General features: G+C 39.2%; 1 protein-coding gene across 3 annotated transcripts in view; it reads left to right on the top strand.

Annotated features, from left to right (window-relative positions):
• SYNPO2 (synaptopodin 2) overlaps nt 1-16,242 on the top strand; it is a 167,081-nt gene that overhangs the window by 125,880 nt on the left and 24,959 nt on the right. Inside the window, exons 2-4 of one of the 3 annotated variants that reach the window (XM_003929738.4) lie at nt 3,628-3,779; nt 6,803-7,614; nt 10,074-12,256. In XM_003929738.4, coding sequence (XP_003929787.2) covers nt 3,628-3,779; nt 6,803-7,614; nt 10,074-12,256 — 3,147 coding nt within the window. Of the gene's footprint in view, nt 1-3,627; nt 3,780-6,802; nt 7,615-10,073; nt 12,259-16,242 lie in introns of all 3 variants that reach the window. The other 2 variants (XM_039479094.2, XM_010340351.2) reach the window with 2 other exon arrangements.

Below are 16,242 nucleotides of genomic sequence, written 5' to 3'. Positions count from 1 at the left end.
CTGATAAAGAATTGGTATCATCAGTACTAATAAATTGTGGTCTAAACTTAGTTTTGTGATGCACAGTGTCTTTCATTTTCATAAATAAGAACACTTCCAAGTGTTAGAATCTTTACTCACATAAACATATACAATTATACAAATTATAAAATTGTATAATTACACACAATAGAAGGTAAGGATCTTAGGTACACTAATACATGGTTATCCTTCTTGATGCTACTATGAGAGACTGTCATACCATTTTTATTTATTTGGTTGTCATACCATCTTTATTTGGTTGAATAGTTCTATAAAAAATGGAGACAACGTAGTCCTTCAGAAAAATTTAAGTGACAAGAAAAGCTATCATACCTAACAAGGTTCTTGAGGGAAACAGATTTCTTGTTGTTCCGATGAAGGCCAGTGAAACGCAATCTCAGCAGTTGATTGTAAATGTTGATCTGAGAATGTATTCTCTGAAGGAATGCTAATGACTCTTACCATGATGCACTGGCTTATTTAGATACCATTAAAAGCTCCAGCTTGACAAGCAGGATGATGAACTGCACTTTTCCTATCAAGCAACACACGCTTAGATAACAGACAGCTCTATTAAGTTGGGAGATTATTTATTTTTAAAGAATCATTTTGCATCTTCTTCTGCAATCCCAGTTTAAAATTCAGACAACTCATGGTTGATAAAGAGAACTTTGCCTAAGATTGGGCCTTGCCGCGGTACAGAGTATAACAACACCTCTGTTTTTATCAACATAAAACCTCTTTGGTCCTCCAAAGTATGAATTTTCTGTTCAAATCCTGGTATCTCTGACTCCATTGAATGAACGACTTTATGCCTCAAAAATATGCTTTGTTACCTACATAATTTTTATTATAAATAAATTTCAATAACTGAAATGTGAATGACTCTAACCCTGACACCCTCTAACCCTGACACCCTCTAACCCTTTCCTTATTAAAAAATTTCTTGTGACCTTTTATTTTAAATATTTCATGCAAGACAAAACAAAACAAATATATTTAATAGCTAAGTGAATATTTTCAAAATTAGGTAAAATTCTCTTTCTCATTACTTTTGTTACTTCCTTAAAATCTTGAAATATTGATTTCATTTAATATTTTCCAATAAATTAATATATTCTTCCCCAAGAGGTAATGATATTGATTTGTCAGAAACAGAGCAGGCTTTCTATAGATTATAGTTTATGACAATGGAAGGATAGATCCTGCCAGAACAAAACTAATTGAATCACTTCAAATTTCAACAATGCCACTGCTTTGACTCATAAAGGTAATATTTTGCTTTCAAGAGCATCATTTAAAATGTACTTGTAAATATAAACTTTAAACCCATATCAGTTAATATATGAATTATAATTTAAGACCTTAGCAGGAATTGGTGGGCAACTTTTAGAGATAAATTGAAATACATTTTGTGCCCAGTCAGAAATAAGCCTAGCGATGAAAACATCCTTCAAGAAGCGCTGCTTACTTCATTTTCACCTCTCTAGACTCAGAAGCTTCATTTTAATAAAAAGGAATAAGGCTTGGTGGAAAAAATCTAGAAAAAACATCATGAAGCATTCTTAAATATGAGACCATAGGGTCGTCATGTACGGTTCATTGAAAACTATTGAACTCATAAAATGAAATCTAAGCACATTAGCATCATTTAGGGCTCCAGCAGGAAATAGGTGACATGCTCAAAGAAGAATACAAGAGAATGTAATGCAGAGAATAAAAGTAGTTTTAAGGGAACAAGCAAATAATGAAGCACCCAGAAACCCAGAGATTAAGAGCAAGAAACCATTATCACCTGTAGGCCCAAAGGTACAAAAAGATAATGTGTGTTGTTGGAACCTAACGAGAGTTAAGGCGATGATGGGGGGCAGGCTGACGGGAGCTAGACTGAAGAACGGAGCCACTGCCAAACCATGGCCCAGCGCGTCCACCAGGGAGAGCACAGACCGAATCTTTTGTTCCACTTGCTCTTTGATCTCTTACTGGTGCTTCCTGTTGACCAAATCCAACCAGGAGCCAGGAGCCAGGAGCCAGAGTGCAAGGGAGCCCAGCCAATGTGGTCTCTAGAGGCCAGTCTTCCCTGCAACACAGGAGAGGGTAGAGAATGGACTTGGAAGGGCAGAGAGAGAATAACTAGCAAAACACTTTACCATAATCATCATTATACAGGATATCAATCCCTAGTTATTCCTCACTAAGGAGCTGATGGGAACCCTCTGCCATTATTCTACTCCTCTGGGTTTCTCTTCTTCCAGGGTCTGAAGTTCCCTGGAAGCTTTTTATTCAGTTGTTGTTCCACATCTTTCTTCACCAGAATATGATGCAGTGCTTATGGCAGGGATGCTTTTACTTTCTGCAAAATAATCTCTTTTTTCTTTCTTTTTTACTAAAGTTTGCTTAGTACCATGCGTGGAGTAGTGATTTCAATGAAGCATTTCTCTCTTTGACATACTCCCTAATATCCAGGCTCTCTGGTGTCCCACTATACTGGGGTGGTTTTTTCAGTCCATTCAGCTGTACAGCTCTCTCCTCAAACAAGCATATGATCTCAACTGTCATATGCCTCTTTCTTATAGTCATGGCGTTTCATTCATCTTGGCCATGGGAAGGATTTTAAAATTTATTTTAATGCAAGAGGTCACCTTCTCACTGGAGTAAAACCTTACAATGTGGAATAATCATCATAATAATTTTTTTATTGTTTTATTGAGACAGAGTCTCACTCTGTTACCCAGGCTGGAGTGCAGTGGCACAATCTCAGCTCACTGCAACCTCCGCCTCCAGGTTCAAGTGATTCTCTTGCCTCAGCCTCCTGAGTAGCTGGGATTAGCATGCACCGCCATGTCTGGCTAATTTTTTTGCATTTTTAGTAGATACGAGATTTCACCATGTTACCCAGGTTTGTCTCAAACATCTGACCTCGTAATCCGCCCGCCTTGGCCTTGGCCTCCCAAAGTGCTGGGATTACAGGCGTGAGTCACCGTGCCCGGCCAATCATGATGTTTTGAGACAGGGTCTCATTGTGTCCTTCAGGCTGGAGTGCAGTGGTGTGATCTTGGCTCAATGCAACCTTCGCCTCCTGGACTCAAGCAGTCCTCCCACTTCAGCCTTCTGTGTGGCTAGGATCACAGGCATGCACCACCATGCTGGGCTAATTTTTTTTTTTTTTTTTTTTTTTTTAAGAGAAAGGGTCTTGCCACATTGACCAGGTTCGTCTTGAATTCCTGAGCTCAGGAGATCCGCCTGCCTCAGCCTCCCAAAGTGCTGGGATTATAGGCATCAGCTACTGTGCCTGGCTTGAATAATTATTTTTAATTTCTAATCAATGTAAACTCTAACATCTTTTCTCATTCTCTGTTTTTTATTTCTTTTATTCTGGTTTCTTTACATTGATTTACTTTCTTTTTTCCTGTTTACTTACAATGCTATGCATTAAATGTTAATATTATGGTACATGATAAAGTGTGTGTCTGTGTTTGTGTTCATAGTGTGATAAGAAGTGTTCAAATGTTCTTACAGGCTAACAGGTGAATTAAAAATCAGGGCTGGTGTTACACTTGACAGATATGATTATTTCATTCTACTATGTCTCCTTTTTTTACTCAGATTCGAAATCAGAGCAAAGCCTCAGGGTCTGGGCTCTGTGAGGGAGATGAAGTGGTTTCTATCAATGGCAACCCTTGTGCAGATCTCACCTACTCTGAAGTCATCAAGCTCATGGAAAGCATAACAGACTCTCTCCAAATGCTCATCAAAAGGTACAACCAATTTGCTGGAATATGTATTTTCTCTTGAAGCTACATGGGAATGATTACAGCTTCTACCACATATGTAACTTGCCATTTGTAGAGAAATTAGGGGTGCTTTGTAGAAGGTTAGTATAGTTAAACAGAAACACCACTGTGTTTTTAAAATGTCAATTCTATTCAACCATACTTTCTGGTTAATTGAGAATTAAGTTGAAAATCATTGTTTCAGGCACTTTGTTGAAAGTCTTAGGGATTTTAGGCTCTTTCCTTGTAAAGCTCAATATATCGAGCACAACTTAATATTTCTTTGATAGGTCATGATTTTGTGATGGATCAGAATCACTCAATTGTAATTACCGGATACACAGATGAATTAAAAAGGTTTAAATATTAGACCATTCAACTATACAATTTTTCATTAAAAGAGGATGCGTAAGAGACGGAAAAGGGAAACAACAACAGAAACTGACAAGTAGCCAGATTTCTCCAGTAAAACCAATATTTGGGGATGGACAAAAGCAGATGATTAGAATAAGATTTTTGCACTACAAACACAAGTCAATTGGTAATTCAGTCTCTTCAAATACCACCATCCCCATGTAGTTGTTTAACAATATAGAAGAAACCTTTAAACATAAAAAAAGAAAGAAAACAATGAGAACAAAAAAACTTTAGCATTGACATTTTTATGGTGTACAAATCACAGTACAGTCCATACTGATTTTGCAACAGAAGCCCTTAGTATTGCATTATAATGAATCCAGAAAGGAAAGCTCTGGTTTCCTGGAGAGCAGATTTTAGGAAGATGTCAGAGGATATCTCAAGATGAACCTTAAAGCCCTCCAGGTTTTTCTTCAACTTTGCAGAAACACTATGTCCAGTTACCTCTCTGCTGATCATTCAGCATGATTCTGTTCTGGGATAAAAATGAACTCACTGTGGCCAAAATCTTGAGACAATAAAGGATATGCAGAATTATTCTTATAATCTTCTATCTAAAGATTTACCCATCAAACCCAGTGTTTAAGGTCTTAGAGTCCTTCCTTCATATTATGAAGAGGTAATAAGTTTATAAAATACATAAATTTTATAAAATAAAAAATTTACAAATAAATAATTAATTAGTAGGATTCAAAATGGAATCCCAATTGAAATTCAAGTCAAAAGCAATCATCATCATCACCACCATGACCACCACTTGGAATATCTGAATATTGTTTCCTGCAGTAAATATTTCTCTCACTCATACCACTGTCATCTGTCAGTGGAAGACAAGTGTTTTTACTTTTCCTGAACTATTGCCCAGAGATAGCTAGGTGAGACTATTTTAAAATAACTCCTTTAACATTCCCTATCTATTACCTTAAATTTTGTTAAAATGATAAGATTTTTAAAATTCTATGATTCTGACACATAAATTGTGGACTTGATGGCTACCTATGTAGAGTGAAGGGAAATGAATGTTTTAAGGCATAAAGCTTTACTCTCTCATGCTTCTATGATTTTTACTCATGTCTATACATTTACTTCAGCTGCTGATAAATGTTAATATTTATCTGGCCATTTGTCTGTATTCAAGTGTACAAGGCTGGCATGAATTGAAGCTATCCTCTTCTCAGCTTCACAATTGATTGCTGGCATAATTCAAAGTGATTTAATCTAATTTCATCACAGGGACTTCCTAAATTAAAACTCTCTGACCTTTTGATACCCTTAAATTCAGTTTAACAGTATATGTAACATTTTCTACATAATAATGATCTAATTTGCTAACATCATGCTTTTTAAATACTATATTACAATGTTGTATAAATACTGTATTACCAGGAACCTTTTCCAATTACTTGCATATAGAGAAAGCTGCGTTTTGTTTAACAGTTAGTTTGTTTTTGTTATGTTTAGTTTTGTTTTGCCAAATGCAGTGGAAAGCAAAGTTAGGAGTATTTTGAGCATTGGTCTGAAATTCCACTACCACATAAATTCTACGGTAAATTCCTTTGAGAAGAATACAAGTAGAAGCTCACACACTCCAGCTGATGTTCCCTGCATTAGTCATAACGATCTTTAAAGGAAGGAGGAGAGGGGCAAAGATAATTATGCTGCTTCTAAAATAAAAAATTTACAAATCCAAAAATGAAGACATTTCCTACAGCTGTTCTGTGAATAATACTTCTAAAAACAATTGGAGTTTCAGAAAGAAGCTATCCAATTACTAAACTGACATTGCTTCTTCTCACAAACCCAAATTTGCACAAACAACTGAGAAGAGTTAAGGTCAAAATCAAAGAACTGTGGTGTACAGCTCCAGGCTCCTTAGCCGAGAGATAAAGGAACAGTTTGGCTTCAGGTATTCTAAAAAGAGAATGCTCCAAGAAACAGGTTCAAATAGAAGAAAGGGAGACATCTCAGATTATAAATACTCCATGACTTAATGATTCATTGCAGCATGGAAAGGATTTCTCTTTACACAAGAGTACTGGGCTGGGTCCACTTATTACAAAACACATACTCACTGGGGCTTAAAAAACAGCTTCTATTTCATTCCTTTCAAGAAAGCACAACCTCTAAAAGGATTACTTGAGTTATCTGTAAGTTAAGATTGATCTAAAGCTGCTGGACATGTGACTATGCGACTTCATAATGTCTAGACCAAAAGTTGGTCAATAAGACATTGAAATGCTTTGTCACATTCTAGCAGACCCATTATACGAGATACCCAGATTCCAAGTACTTACGGGATCCATGTAGCTACAACCTGTGCTTTTTAAAAACAAAAGCTGAATTTAGGATGGATTCAGGTTTCACAATCTTGTGTAAGAGTTTTGTTGCACTTTAAACAAAGTTTATTTGGTATCTCTTTAAGTTGCAATATGAACATGTTGCCACCTTCTGTTTTCAAATATGTTGCAACTGACATTTAGAAGAAAATATTTTAACTATATCATGTATTAGACATCACAAAAGTGTCAGGAAGTTCTTTGGCAGGTTTAACACAGTCTGACTTGTGTCTGGAATGATTTTTCTGTGTGCAGACCATCCAGTGGAATAAGTGAGGCTTTGATGTCTGAAAATGAAAACAAAAACCACGAGCATCTCACACGTGGAGGGTATGTGGAAAGTACGACCCTGCAGATTCGACCAGCCACAAAGACCCAGTGCACAGAGTTCTTCCTTGCCCCTGTCAAGAGTGAAGTTCCCCTAGCTGAAGACCAAAGAAGTAGTCTCGATTTTGCAGGGAATTTGAAGGAAGAAACAGGCCTGAGCTACCAAAGGGCTCCCCAAATGCCTGACTCCCAAAGAGGGCGCATGGCAGAAGAGCTGATCTTAAGGGAGAAGGCAGAAGTAGAACAGCCCGGCCCTGTGGTTGAGCTGCAACTCTCCCTTTCCCGGGAGAGACATAAAGGCACAAGTGGCCCTTTAGTGGCTCTCCCGGGAGCTGAAAAATCTGAGTCTCCTGACCCAGACCCTAGCTTGTCACAAGACAGAATTGTTCACATAAACTCAATCCCTACCAATGAGAAAGCAGACCCTTTCCTGAGGTCCAGCAAGATAATCCAGATCTCCAGTGGCAGAGAGTTGAGAGTGATCCAGGAAAGTGAAGCAGGGGCTGCAGGACTGCCCCAGGTGGAAGTGATCCTCGACTGCTCTGACAGGCAGAAGACAGAAGGGTGCAGGCTTCAGGCAGGAAAGGGGTGTGTGGATTCTCCAGTGGAAGGAGGGCCGTCAGAAGCACCTCCTTCTCTGGTATTCTTTGCCGTCTCATCAGAAGGCACAGAGCAGGGAGAAGATCCACACTCAGAAAAGGATCACAGCAGACCTCACAAGCACCGAGCGCGGCATGCACGTAAGTCCTGCCTGGGCTGTCAGAAGGGGCTTGGGAGTTCAGGGCGTTTTGCTACTTCTTGGCTTGCATGAATTTTTCAGCAAGGTTTTCCTTATGTTTCCTACTGGCTTAAATAAATATTTAATTAATGCACAAAATCACAAATGTGACATTGTGGAGAATACCAGTTTCTAAATGGGAAACAGTAAGTTTGAACTTCATATAGATTGAAACATTTTTCATGAATTTCCTTTTATTCCCAAAGGCACAGGAACTGTTAAAGAAAATAATATTGTCAATGAACCTATTCAGTTTGATTCAGAAAGTTGAAATATTTCATGGTAAAATAGCATAAGAAAGCACTTGAAGTCATGTGTACTCAGTTTAAATGTCAAAAACTGTTGAGTCTGCTACTGAGAGGTGTCTTTAAAATAAAAGCTCTACTACTGATATCAAAAACAGATCCTCGTTTTGAAAAAAATCATTGTGCAGCTTGATGATGCTTGCAGAAGTGAGTTTGACAGACAAGGACATGTGCATACTGAGCAGTTACATGATCCTCTCCGTTTTGTAAGCCTTCATTAGACTGCAAAGTGTTTCATCTACCTTCTAGACACAGATGTCAGTCTCCAGCGCCATGTGGAGGCATTTAAATGTTCCCAAACATAAAAGATATTTAAATTCAATGCTTCGTATGGCATTTTGTTTTACCCAGGGAAGTGAAGACAGAAAGGAGAACAGGGATAAGAATTACAGTTAGGTGTTATGATTTCTGTTGTTTTCTTTCATGTATTTTTTAGAACTAATTTTGGAATATGATTTGAGGATGTAAAGGCTGACAGGCAAAGGCACTTGACTATAAATGATAAACAGCAGCAATGCATTCGGTTATTCAAAGTATGATATTAAGTCTTCTAACCTATTGTTATTTCTTTCAGAGCATATTTTTAGCGTAACCATTTGTAGCTTTATTGGCAAATGCTGTTAATCATTCCTTACACTTTAAGCATCTGTAGGCCATCTTCACATTTATAGCATATTAAACAAGAGTATTGAGACACCATTCACATACTTTACATGTTGGCACTGAAGTTAGCAGCAACTGTGCAACTGTGACTGTCAATTTAATAAGTTGTATAACACTAGTCAAAAAAATGAATTATATTTATTAATAACCACACTTATAACTATATTCTCTCTATAAAATTTGATCACCAGGAAATGCCTGTAATCTTATTATAAATTATTTCCTCGGATTATATTTTATTTTCAAAAAACTAACTATTAAGTCTTACTTGTTTCCAGTGACAAAAAGAGCTAATATATTCAATCACAAAATAGTCAAAACATTTTTCTTAATTTTCCACTTAACTATTTTAAGGAATTAAAAAATTTAGGGGACTCATATTCATTATCATTGAAAACATGATATAGTTAACTATATAAGTTATAGATGCTATATGTTTATTTGCTATAAATTAATCTGTCACCAATTTATTTTTATAATAGTAATAAAGAAAATTTTAAATATTTTTATTTTATAACCATAATAGTCTTGTTTTAAATGACTTAATTTCTCCATCAGTTTTTGCACAGTTAAAAGGATCACAAGTCAATTTTTACATTTCTCCAAGATTTACCCTTATTCTTGCTTCAGTTAAAGTAACATTACATTTCCAAAATAGCAATACATTTACAAACAAATCTGTCTAGAAAACTTTGCAGCTAGAGTTTCTTTATGTATTTACAATAATGCCATATTTTGAATTATAACTATTATTGATTCAATACCCTCGATGATTAATTCAGTGTTTTGTACTTACATTAATCTAATAGCTGTAAATGAAAAGATTTGGGGCAGTTGTCAGGTTAAAAAAAAAAAGAGAGAAAGAAAAAAACCTCAATAGCTAAATTCATTACATTAAAACACTTAAGAAAAGTTTAAAACATCTTCTTGGGACATTCGTCCCTTTTTAAGATACCTGGAAACAGTTTTATGCTGACATTTCATTTTAAAATGTAGAAGTATAAGGTAGTTCTGATCTTGTTTTTCAGAAAATATTGTCTTTAGATCATGTTCTTCTTAATTCTGATTTTGTCCTATTAATTGGCGTGTAATAGCCAGCTTTTAGTATTAAAGTGGAAGTATCTCTAGAGAAACAAGTGTATGAAACATATATTCTAATCAGCATATATAAAATGTTTTTTATGTAAACAAATAGAATATGGCATTGTTGAGTGTTATATAGAGAGTATATTATTGTAGAAGAAAAAGTGTTAAGAGAAATAAAAAAGAGAAATGAGTTGGATTCCTTCAAACTTCAGTACCCAATTGTAATTTTTTACATATTTGTTTTCCCCCAGGAGAGTTCATTTCTGAGCTGCTATGGCGTCTTCCTTGAACTCATCAGCTCAATATAATTTCTTTCTTTTTTTTTTTTTTTTTTTTTTTTTTTTTTTTTTTTTTTAACTTTCTCTAGGGCTCAGGAGGAGTGAAAGCCTGTCAGAAAAACAAGTGAAGGAAGCAAAATCTAAATGCAAAAGCATTGCCCTGCTTCTAACAGATGCTCCCAACCCCAACTCCAAGGGGGTGTTGATGTTTAAGAAGAGGCGTCGGAGGGCCAGGAAATACACCCTAGTTAGCTACGGTACTGGCGAGCTTGAGCGAGAGGCGGACGAGGAGGAAGACGGTGACAAGGAGAATACAAGTGAAGCCGCATTTCTTGGTGCAAGCGAGTCAGAGGTGGATGAAGAGCTACTGTCTGACATTGACGACAGCACACAGGTTGTGAACTTTGACTGGGACTCCGGACTGGTGGACATTGAAAAGAAACTGAACAGAGGGGACAAGATGGAGATGTTACCAGACACCACAGGCAAGGGAGCCCTCATGTTCGCCAAGCAGAGGGAGAGAATGGATCAGATCACAGCCCAAAAAGAAGACGACAAGGCGGGTGGAATGCCAAGCAGAGAACAAGATGCTGCCCGGACACATGGCCTGAGAACCATGACTTCATACCAAAGAAAGGAGGAAGAGTCGGTCAGAACGCAGAGCTCTGTGAGCAAAAGCTACATCGAGGTGAGTCATGGTCTTGGCCATGTGCCCCAACAGAATGGCTTCAGTGGGGCATCTGAGACAGCAAACATCCAGAGGATGGTCCCCATGAATAGAACAGCCAAACCCTTCCCAGGGTCTGTGAACCAGCCAGCCAACCCCTTCTCGCCAACCCGAAACATGACGAGTCCCATTGCTGACTTTCCTGCACCTCCACCTTACTCTGCGGTCACTCCTCCCCCTGATGCCTTCTCCAGAGGCGTCGCAAGTCCGATTGCTGGCCCAGCACAGCCGCCTCCGTGGCCCCAGCCTGCCCCATGGTCCCAGCCAGCCTTTTACGATTCATCTGAGCGAATAGCTTCCCGAGATGAGAGGATCTCAGTGCCAGCAAAAAGAACAGGAATATTGCAGGAAGCCAAAAGGAGAAGCACGACAAAACCCATGTTTACTTTTAAAGAGCCCAAAGTAAGTCCAAATCCTGAACTCTTGTCACTCCTTCAAAATTCAGAAGGCAAACGGGGCACTGGAGCTGGAGGTGATTCCGGACCGGAAGAAGACTACCTCAGCTTGGGAGCAGAGGCTTGCAATTTCATGCAAAGCACCTCTGCCAAACAAAAGACCCCACCTCCTGTTGCTCCAAAACCTGCAGTCAAGTCCTCATCCTCCCAACCAGTAACTCCAGTCTCCCCAGTCTGGTCTCCAGGAGTGGCTCCCACCCAACCTCCGACCTTCCCCACATCCAGCCCATCAAAGGGCACCGTTGTCTCCTCCATCAAAATAGCCCAGCCTTCTTACCCTCCTGCCCGGCCTGCAAGTGCTTTAAACGTGGCTGGTCCCTTCAAAGGACCCCAAGCAGCAGTAACCAGTCAGAATTACACGCCCAAACCAGCAGTTCCCACGCCAACAGTCAATGCTGCTCAGCCTGGCGCAGTGGGACCATCCAATGAGCTTCCAGGAATGAGTGGGAGAGGAGCTCAGCTCTTTGCTAAAAGGCAGTCGAGAATGGAGAAGTATGTGGTCGATTCAGACACAGTGCAGGCCCACGCTGCTCGAGCTCAGTCTCCCACCCCATCTCTCCCAGCCAGTTGGAAGTACTCCTCCAATGTCCGAGCACCTCCTCCTGTGGCTTATAATCCCATCCACTCCCCCTCCTACCCACTAGCTGCTCTCAAGTCTCAGCCGTCAGCTGCACAGGCCTCCAAAGTGGGCAAGAAAAAGGGGAAGAAACCACTCAATGCATTAGATGTCATGAAGCACCAACCATATCAGCTCAACGCATCCTTGTTTACTTTCCAGCCTCCAGATGCGAAGGATGGCCTCCCCCAAAAGTCATCAGTCAAGGTCAATTCAGCCCTGGCCATGAAGCAAGCTCTTCCTCCTCGGCCAGTGAATGCTGCCTCACCTACAAATGTGCAGGCTTCCTCAGTATACTCGGTCCCAGCCTACACCTCTCCCCCATCCTTCTTTGTAGAGGCCTCCTCACCAGTCAGCGCGTCCCCGGTGCCTGTGGCCATTCCCACCTCGCCAAAGCAAGAATCAGCCTCTTCATCTTATTTTGTGGCACCAAGGCCAAAGTTCTCAGCCAAGAAAAGTGGGGTCACAATTCAGGTGTGGAAACCATCTGTTGCAGAAGAGTAATCTTGTAGCTGAAGCTGAGTGTCCACTTTGCTTAAAATGCTTTGTTTGCAGTGTTACTTGAGTCCCTGAGAATGCCTAGCAAAGTCCTCAACTTACTTAATTACAGATATGTCACCTCCCAATCTGGGTCCAAGGAGTAAAATATTTTTAAGGAGTCAAAAATCCAACTCAGATTGACCTAACATGTATTTATCTTCTTTGCACACTTAAAAAAATCCAGGAGCACTTCAAAATAGACAGGTACCATTTTATTAAGTAAGCAGGATACTTAGGATGTATGCAGTGGCCACAAGAAAGACAGTGATCAGTGTTATCAAACATTAGCAATCAGCCTTTATGTAACACAACAGCTGTGCTCCTATGGTGACAGGTTCAAATGTAGTGAAGATATAACCTATATTGACTGAAATTTCCCTTTTAGGTAGTGCCTTTCTCTATTACTGGTATTAAAGGAATAAGAAATCTACTGAGGACAGGGAGCAGCTCTGGTCTGTCAATCTCAGCCACCTGTTTGGTATCACAGAGGAGGTACTTGGGAGGATTGTTGGAATGTATATAGTTTAGTAAGAAATGGGTAAGAGGGTCTTAGCGATTACTGAGCACTTACAATGTGTTAGGTTCTTTGTCAGATGTTTTTACATATATTAACATTTCAGAAGACTTATTTAAAGTAAATGGGGTTAGGCATGATGGTTCATACCTGGAATCCCAGCACTTTGGGAGGCCGAGGTGCGCGATCGGCTTGAGGCCAGGAGTTGGAGACCAGCCTGGGCAACATAGTAAGACCCTGTCTCAATAATAATAATAATAATAATAATAATAATAATAATAATGAAGCAAATTGGATAAAGAAAGAAGGATAATTATCTTTAAAGATTGATTCCCACCCTCCCTCACCAGTTACTTAAGGAACTAAGTGAGTACATCTCCAGTTGCCCATGAAAGCATAAGTTTGTTTTCCTCAGCTGAGGCAAGTGGTAGAGTATACAGGATAATGAAGTAATATGTAAAAAGCAGGATGCACATAAAGGTATGCATGTTTATTGTTTTGTCTGGAGAAACCACGTGACTGGGACCTAAAGGGTTACTGATTGCAGGGGCTGATTGTGAAGCACGAGGAACCCCATGTGTGTGGAGACTGTAGGGTGAGAACACACAACTTTTAGCATCATTTCTGAGTGACCCCACAGATTCTTTTTCTTGTGTTTGTTTTGTTTTTTGACAACTGCTCCTCCCACGTTCCTTGCAATTCTATTCTCTCACCTTCACTTTGTTATTTGTATTTGATGGACCAGGATAATTCAGGCAAGGTTACCTTGTATAAACTTGAATTGGCCACACACCATGTCGTCACTTAGCTGGCTATGAAGTGAATAATGGTACTGAAAGTAAACCTGAAGACCTTTCTTAGATCTATTTTAAGTCTGAGTCTGACCAACCATGGAAAATATTCGACATGAATTAATGTAGAGAACTATAAAGTATTTATGACAGCTCCAAGGAAAATCCTCTACTCCATGCAAGAGATATGTTTAGAGACCTCTCAGATAAACTTGCCTGGCTTGAGGGTACACAGCACCATTTTAATCCTCCGAAAATATCTGTATTCCTGTTCTTTTTCTGCTGTCACTGTCAATCTGCTGTATTTTTCACTATCCTATTAAAATATTACCATCTTCTTTATCTGTTCAATGTCCATATCTTAAAATATCTTTATTTTGTGACCTATTCTGATCTAAGTAACTCCTCTGATATTTCTCTATATGGCTTCCCCAACAATTTCATTGGTGGCATATCTGTCTCTCCATACATTGTAAAACTGTAAGCCTTAGTATTTCTAAGACATAAAAAGGAGAATTAAGTCAGCTGCAGAACAATGGGGCTTATTCTTCTGCTTTTTCTCTGGAAAACACTTTCATTGCTTTTGGCGGAAATTTACCTAGAGGTTACAACCACGGGATGTAGCTTGGTCTCTTATTTGCCTTTTTGGGAAATCAATTGAGATTAATACAGGATAAAGGAAAAAAGCGATCTATTCATTATATAACACAGTTGTTTGTATGACTTGTTCCCTGCAAAGGAAATCTGTTGAATGCTTGCATTTTGAATTCTTTTCTAGTAGAACAACCAAAAAAGGCTTCTTACGGTGCAACAGGAAAAAAGATCATTTTTATAGCTTTGCATTCTTAACATAGCATTTAAAGAATGGCATGAATTAGAGGAAAGGCGTGGAACACACAGGTAGTCAGTTTGAGATCATCGGCTCAAAAGTATCCTAGGATGGTAATGACCCAGAAATATTTCCAGTTGTCTAGTGGTTTGTGGCATGCAGGAATGAGAAGTGTTTTCTTTCCACTTCCTGTTGGACAGGTGGCAATCTTAGCAGAGCCACTATTTGGAGTTGATAACTAAAGACCCAAATAACATGACTATATCTTCTGGTCATCCCAGGACTATTTAGAGTTTCCCAAAACCTTGTGAGAGGCATGTCAGGCATGCAGTAAAAGCATCTATGACTTCAGCTGGGCACTGGCAGCATAGGTCTCATCTTGGACCATAGAGTCCCACTTTATAGGAGATGGTGGAAATTCCCCAAAACAATATCCACAGCAAAGTCTGACCTCACTCTGAGGGAGATGGGAAGTGGGTGGGAGGACTAACCAGCTCCCTAGAGTAAGAGGAATTTCGTTTCCCTGTCTCTCCAGTAGGGGGCTGAATGTGCCACCTTTCGGGTTGGGTGATCTCAGTGTGACAGAAGGGAGAGTTCGACCTGCAGACACCAGTTTCCCTACCATGGGCACACTTTCAATCTGAGTGTTGTTGGCTTAGCTGTGTTGGCAGTAGTTTGATGGGTTGATCCGCTGGTTATGAGGTGTAAGGGACGCAGTTTTTGTTTAGTTTTTAGGATTTTGCCTCTTCCTTTGTCCTTAGTTTAATTTCTAGGCACGCACATCCGTGAAGCTGGTTTTCACTGCGAGCTCAAGAGTGACAATCATTTCCTGTGTTCCTATGTTATGTTAAGTGCCTTATGTATATCATCCCAAATCCACTGCATGGTTTAAATGCGGGCACTAGAATATAAACAAAAACGATCATCACAGTTTCTGACTTTCTGCAGGACCTTAAACATTTCTTTTTCCATGAGTTTCCCCTTAATAATGTGTCAAGCCTCTCATCCTGACCGGAATGTTGTACTGTAGTGAATCTTCATAACCCTTGAGATTCTAGGAGCAAGGAAGGTTCAGTGGACATGTAAGTACAGCATCTTCCCCTCAGTCTTCTAGGAGGCCACAGTGAGTCCCAGAACTGGTAAGACTGGCAATCTGAGCATTGTAACTTTAATCTCAGAACATTTATCAGGTTGACACATCCTGTTTTTTAGAGAGGAAAAAAAAAACATAGTTTCTGCATTGACAGTGTAAAGCATACCTTGTTAGGAACATGTTTTGTAAGACACATTTGGGTTTTCATTCTAGAGCATGTCAAACTTTGTACTTCAAAATATATCTAGTATGATTGTTAGTGATAACACATATAAAGGCTTTGCATGAACTGTTTTATTTAATTTTCACAAGAAGCACTTATTTTAACCATAGGAAAACCAATCTGAGTGACAAATAATTCTTTAAAATAAGCCAGGGTTATTTAGCTATTCTAGAAAGTGCCAACTTCTTGCAAGAAGCAGGCATTGTAGGACAGCTGAAAATGATCACACAGCCTAAATTCTAGCCTGGCAGCAAGAGTCACATCTGAGATGTCAAAAACACATGATAGACATTGAAAGGGGGTGGACTAACATATGTGGGACCATTTTCCCATTTGCAGTTACGAGATTAAAGTGCTTTGAAGGTCATAGTGCTACTGAGAAGCATGTCGAACATTCTGTTTGGCTCTTTCACAGTAAACCCTCTTAAAAGTAGAAGACACATGGCTGTTAGTGTCTGCGTTTAGATTTA

This window comes from Saimiri boliviensis, chromosome 3 (assembly GCF_048565385.1).
Source record: "Saimiri boliviensis isolate mSaiBol1 chromosome 3, mSaiBol1.pri, whole genome shotgun sequence".
Classification (NCBI taxonomy): domain Eukaryota; kingdom Metazoa; phylum Chordata; class Mammalia; order Primates; family Cebidae; genus Saimiri; species Saimiri boliviensis.
Note: the sequence above shows the minus strand (reverse complement) of the source record. Positions and strands in the feature narration are given on the sequence as shown.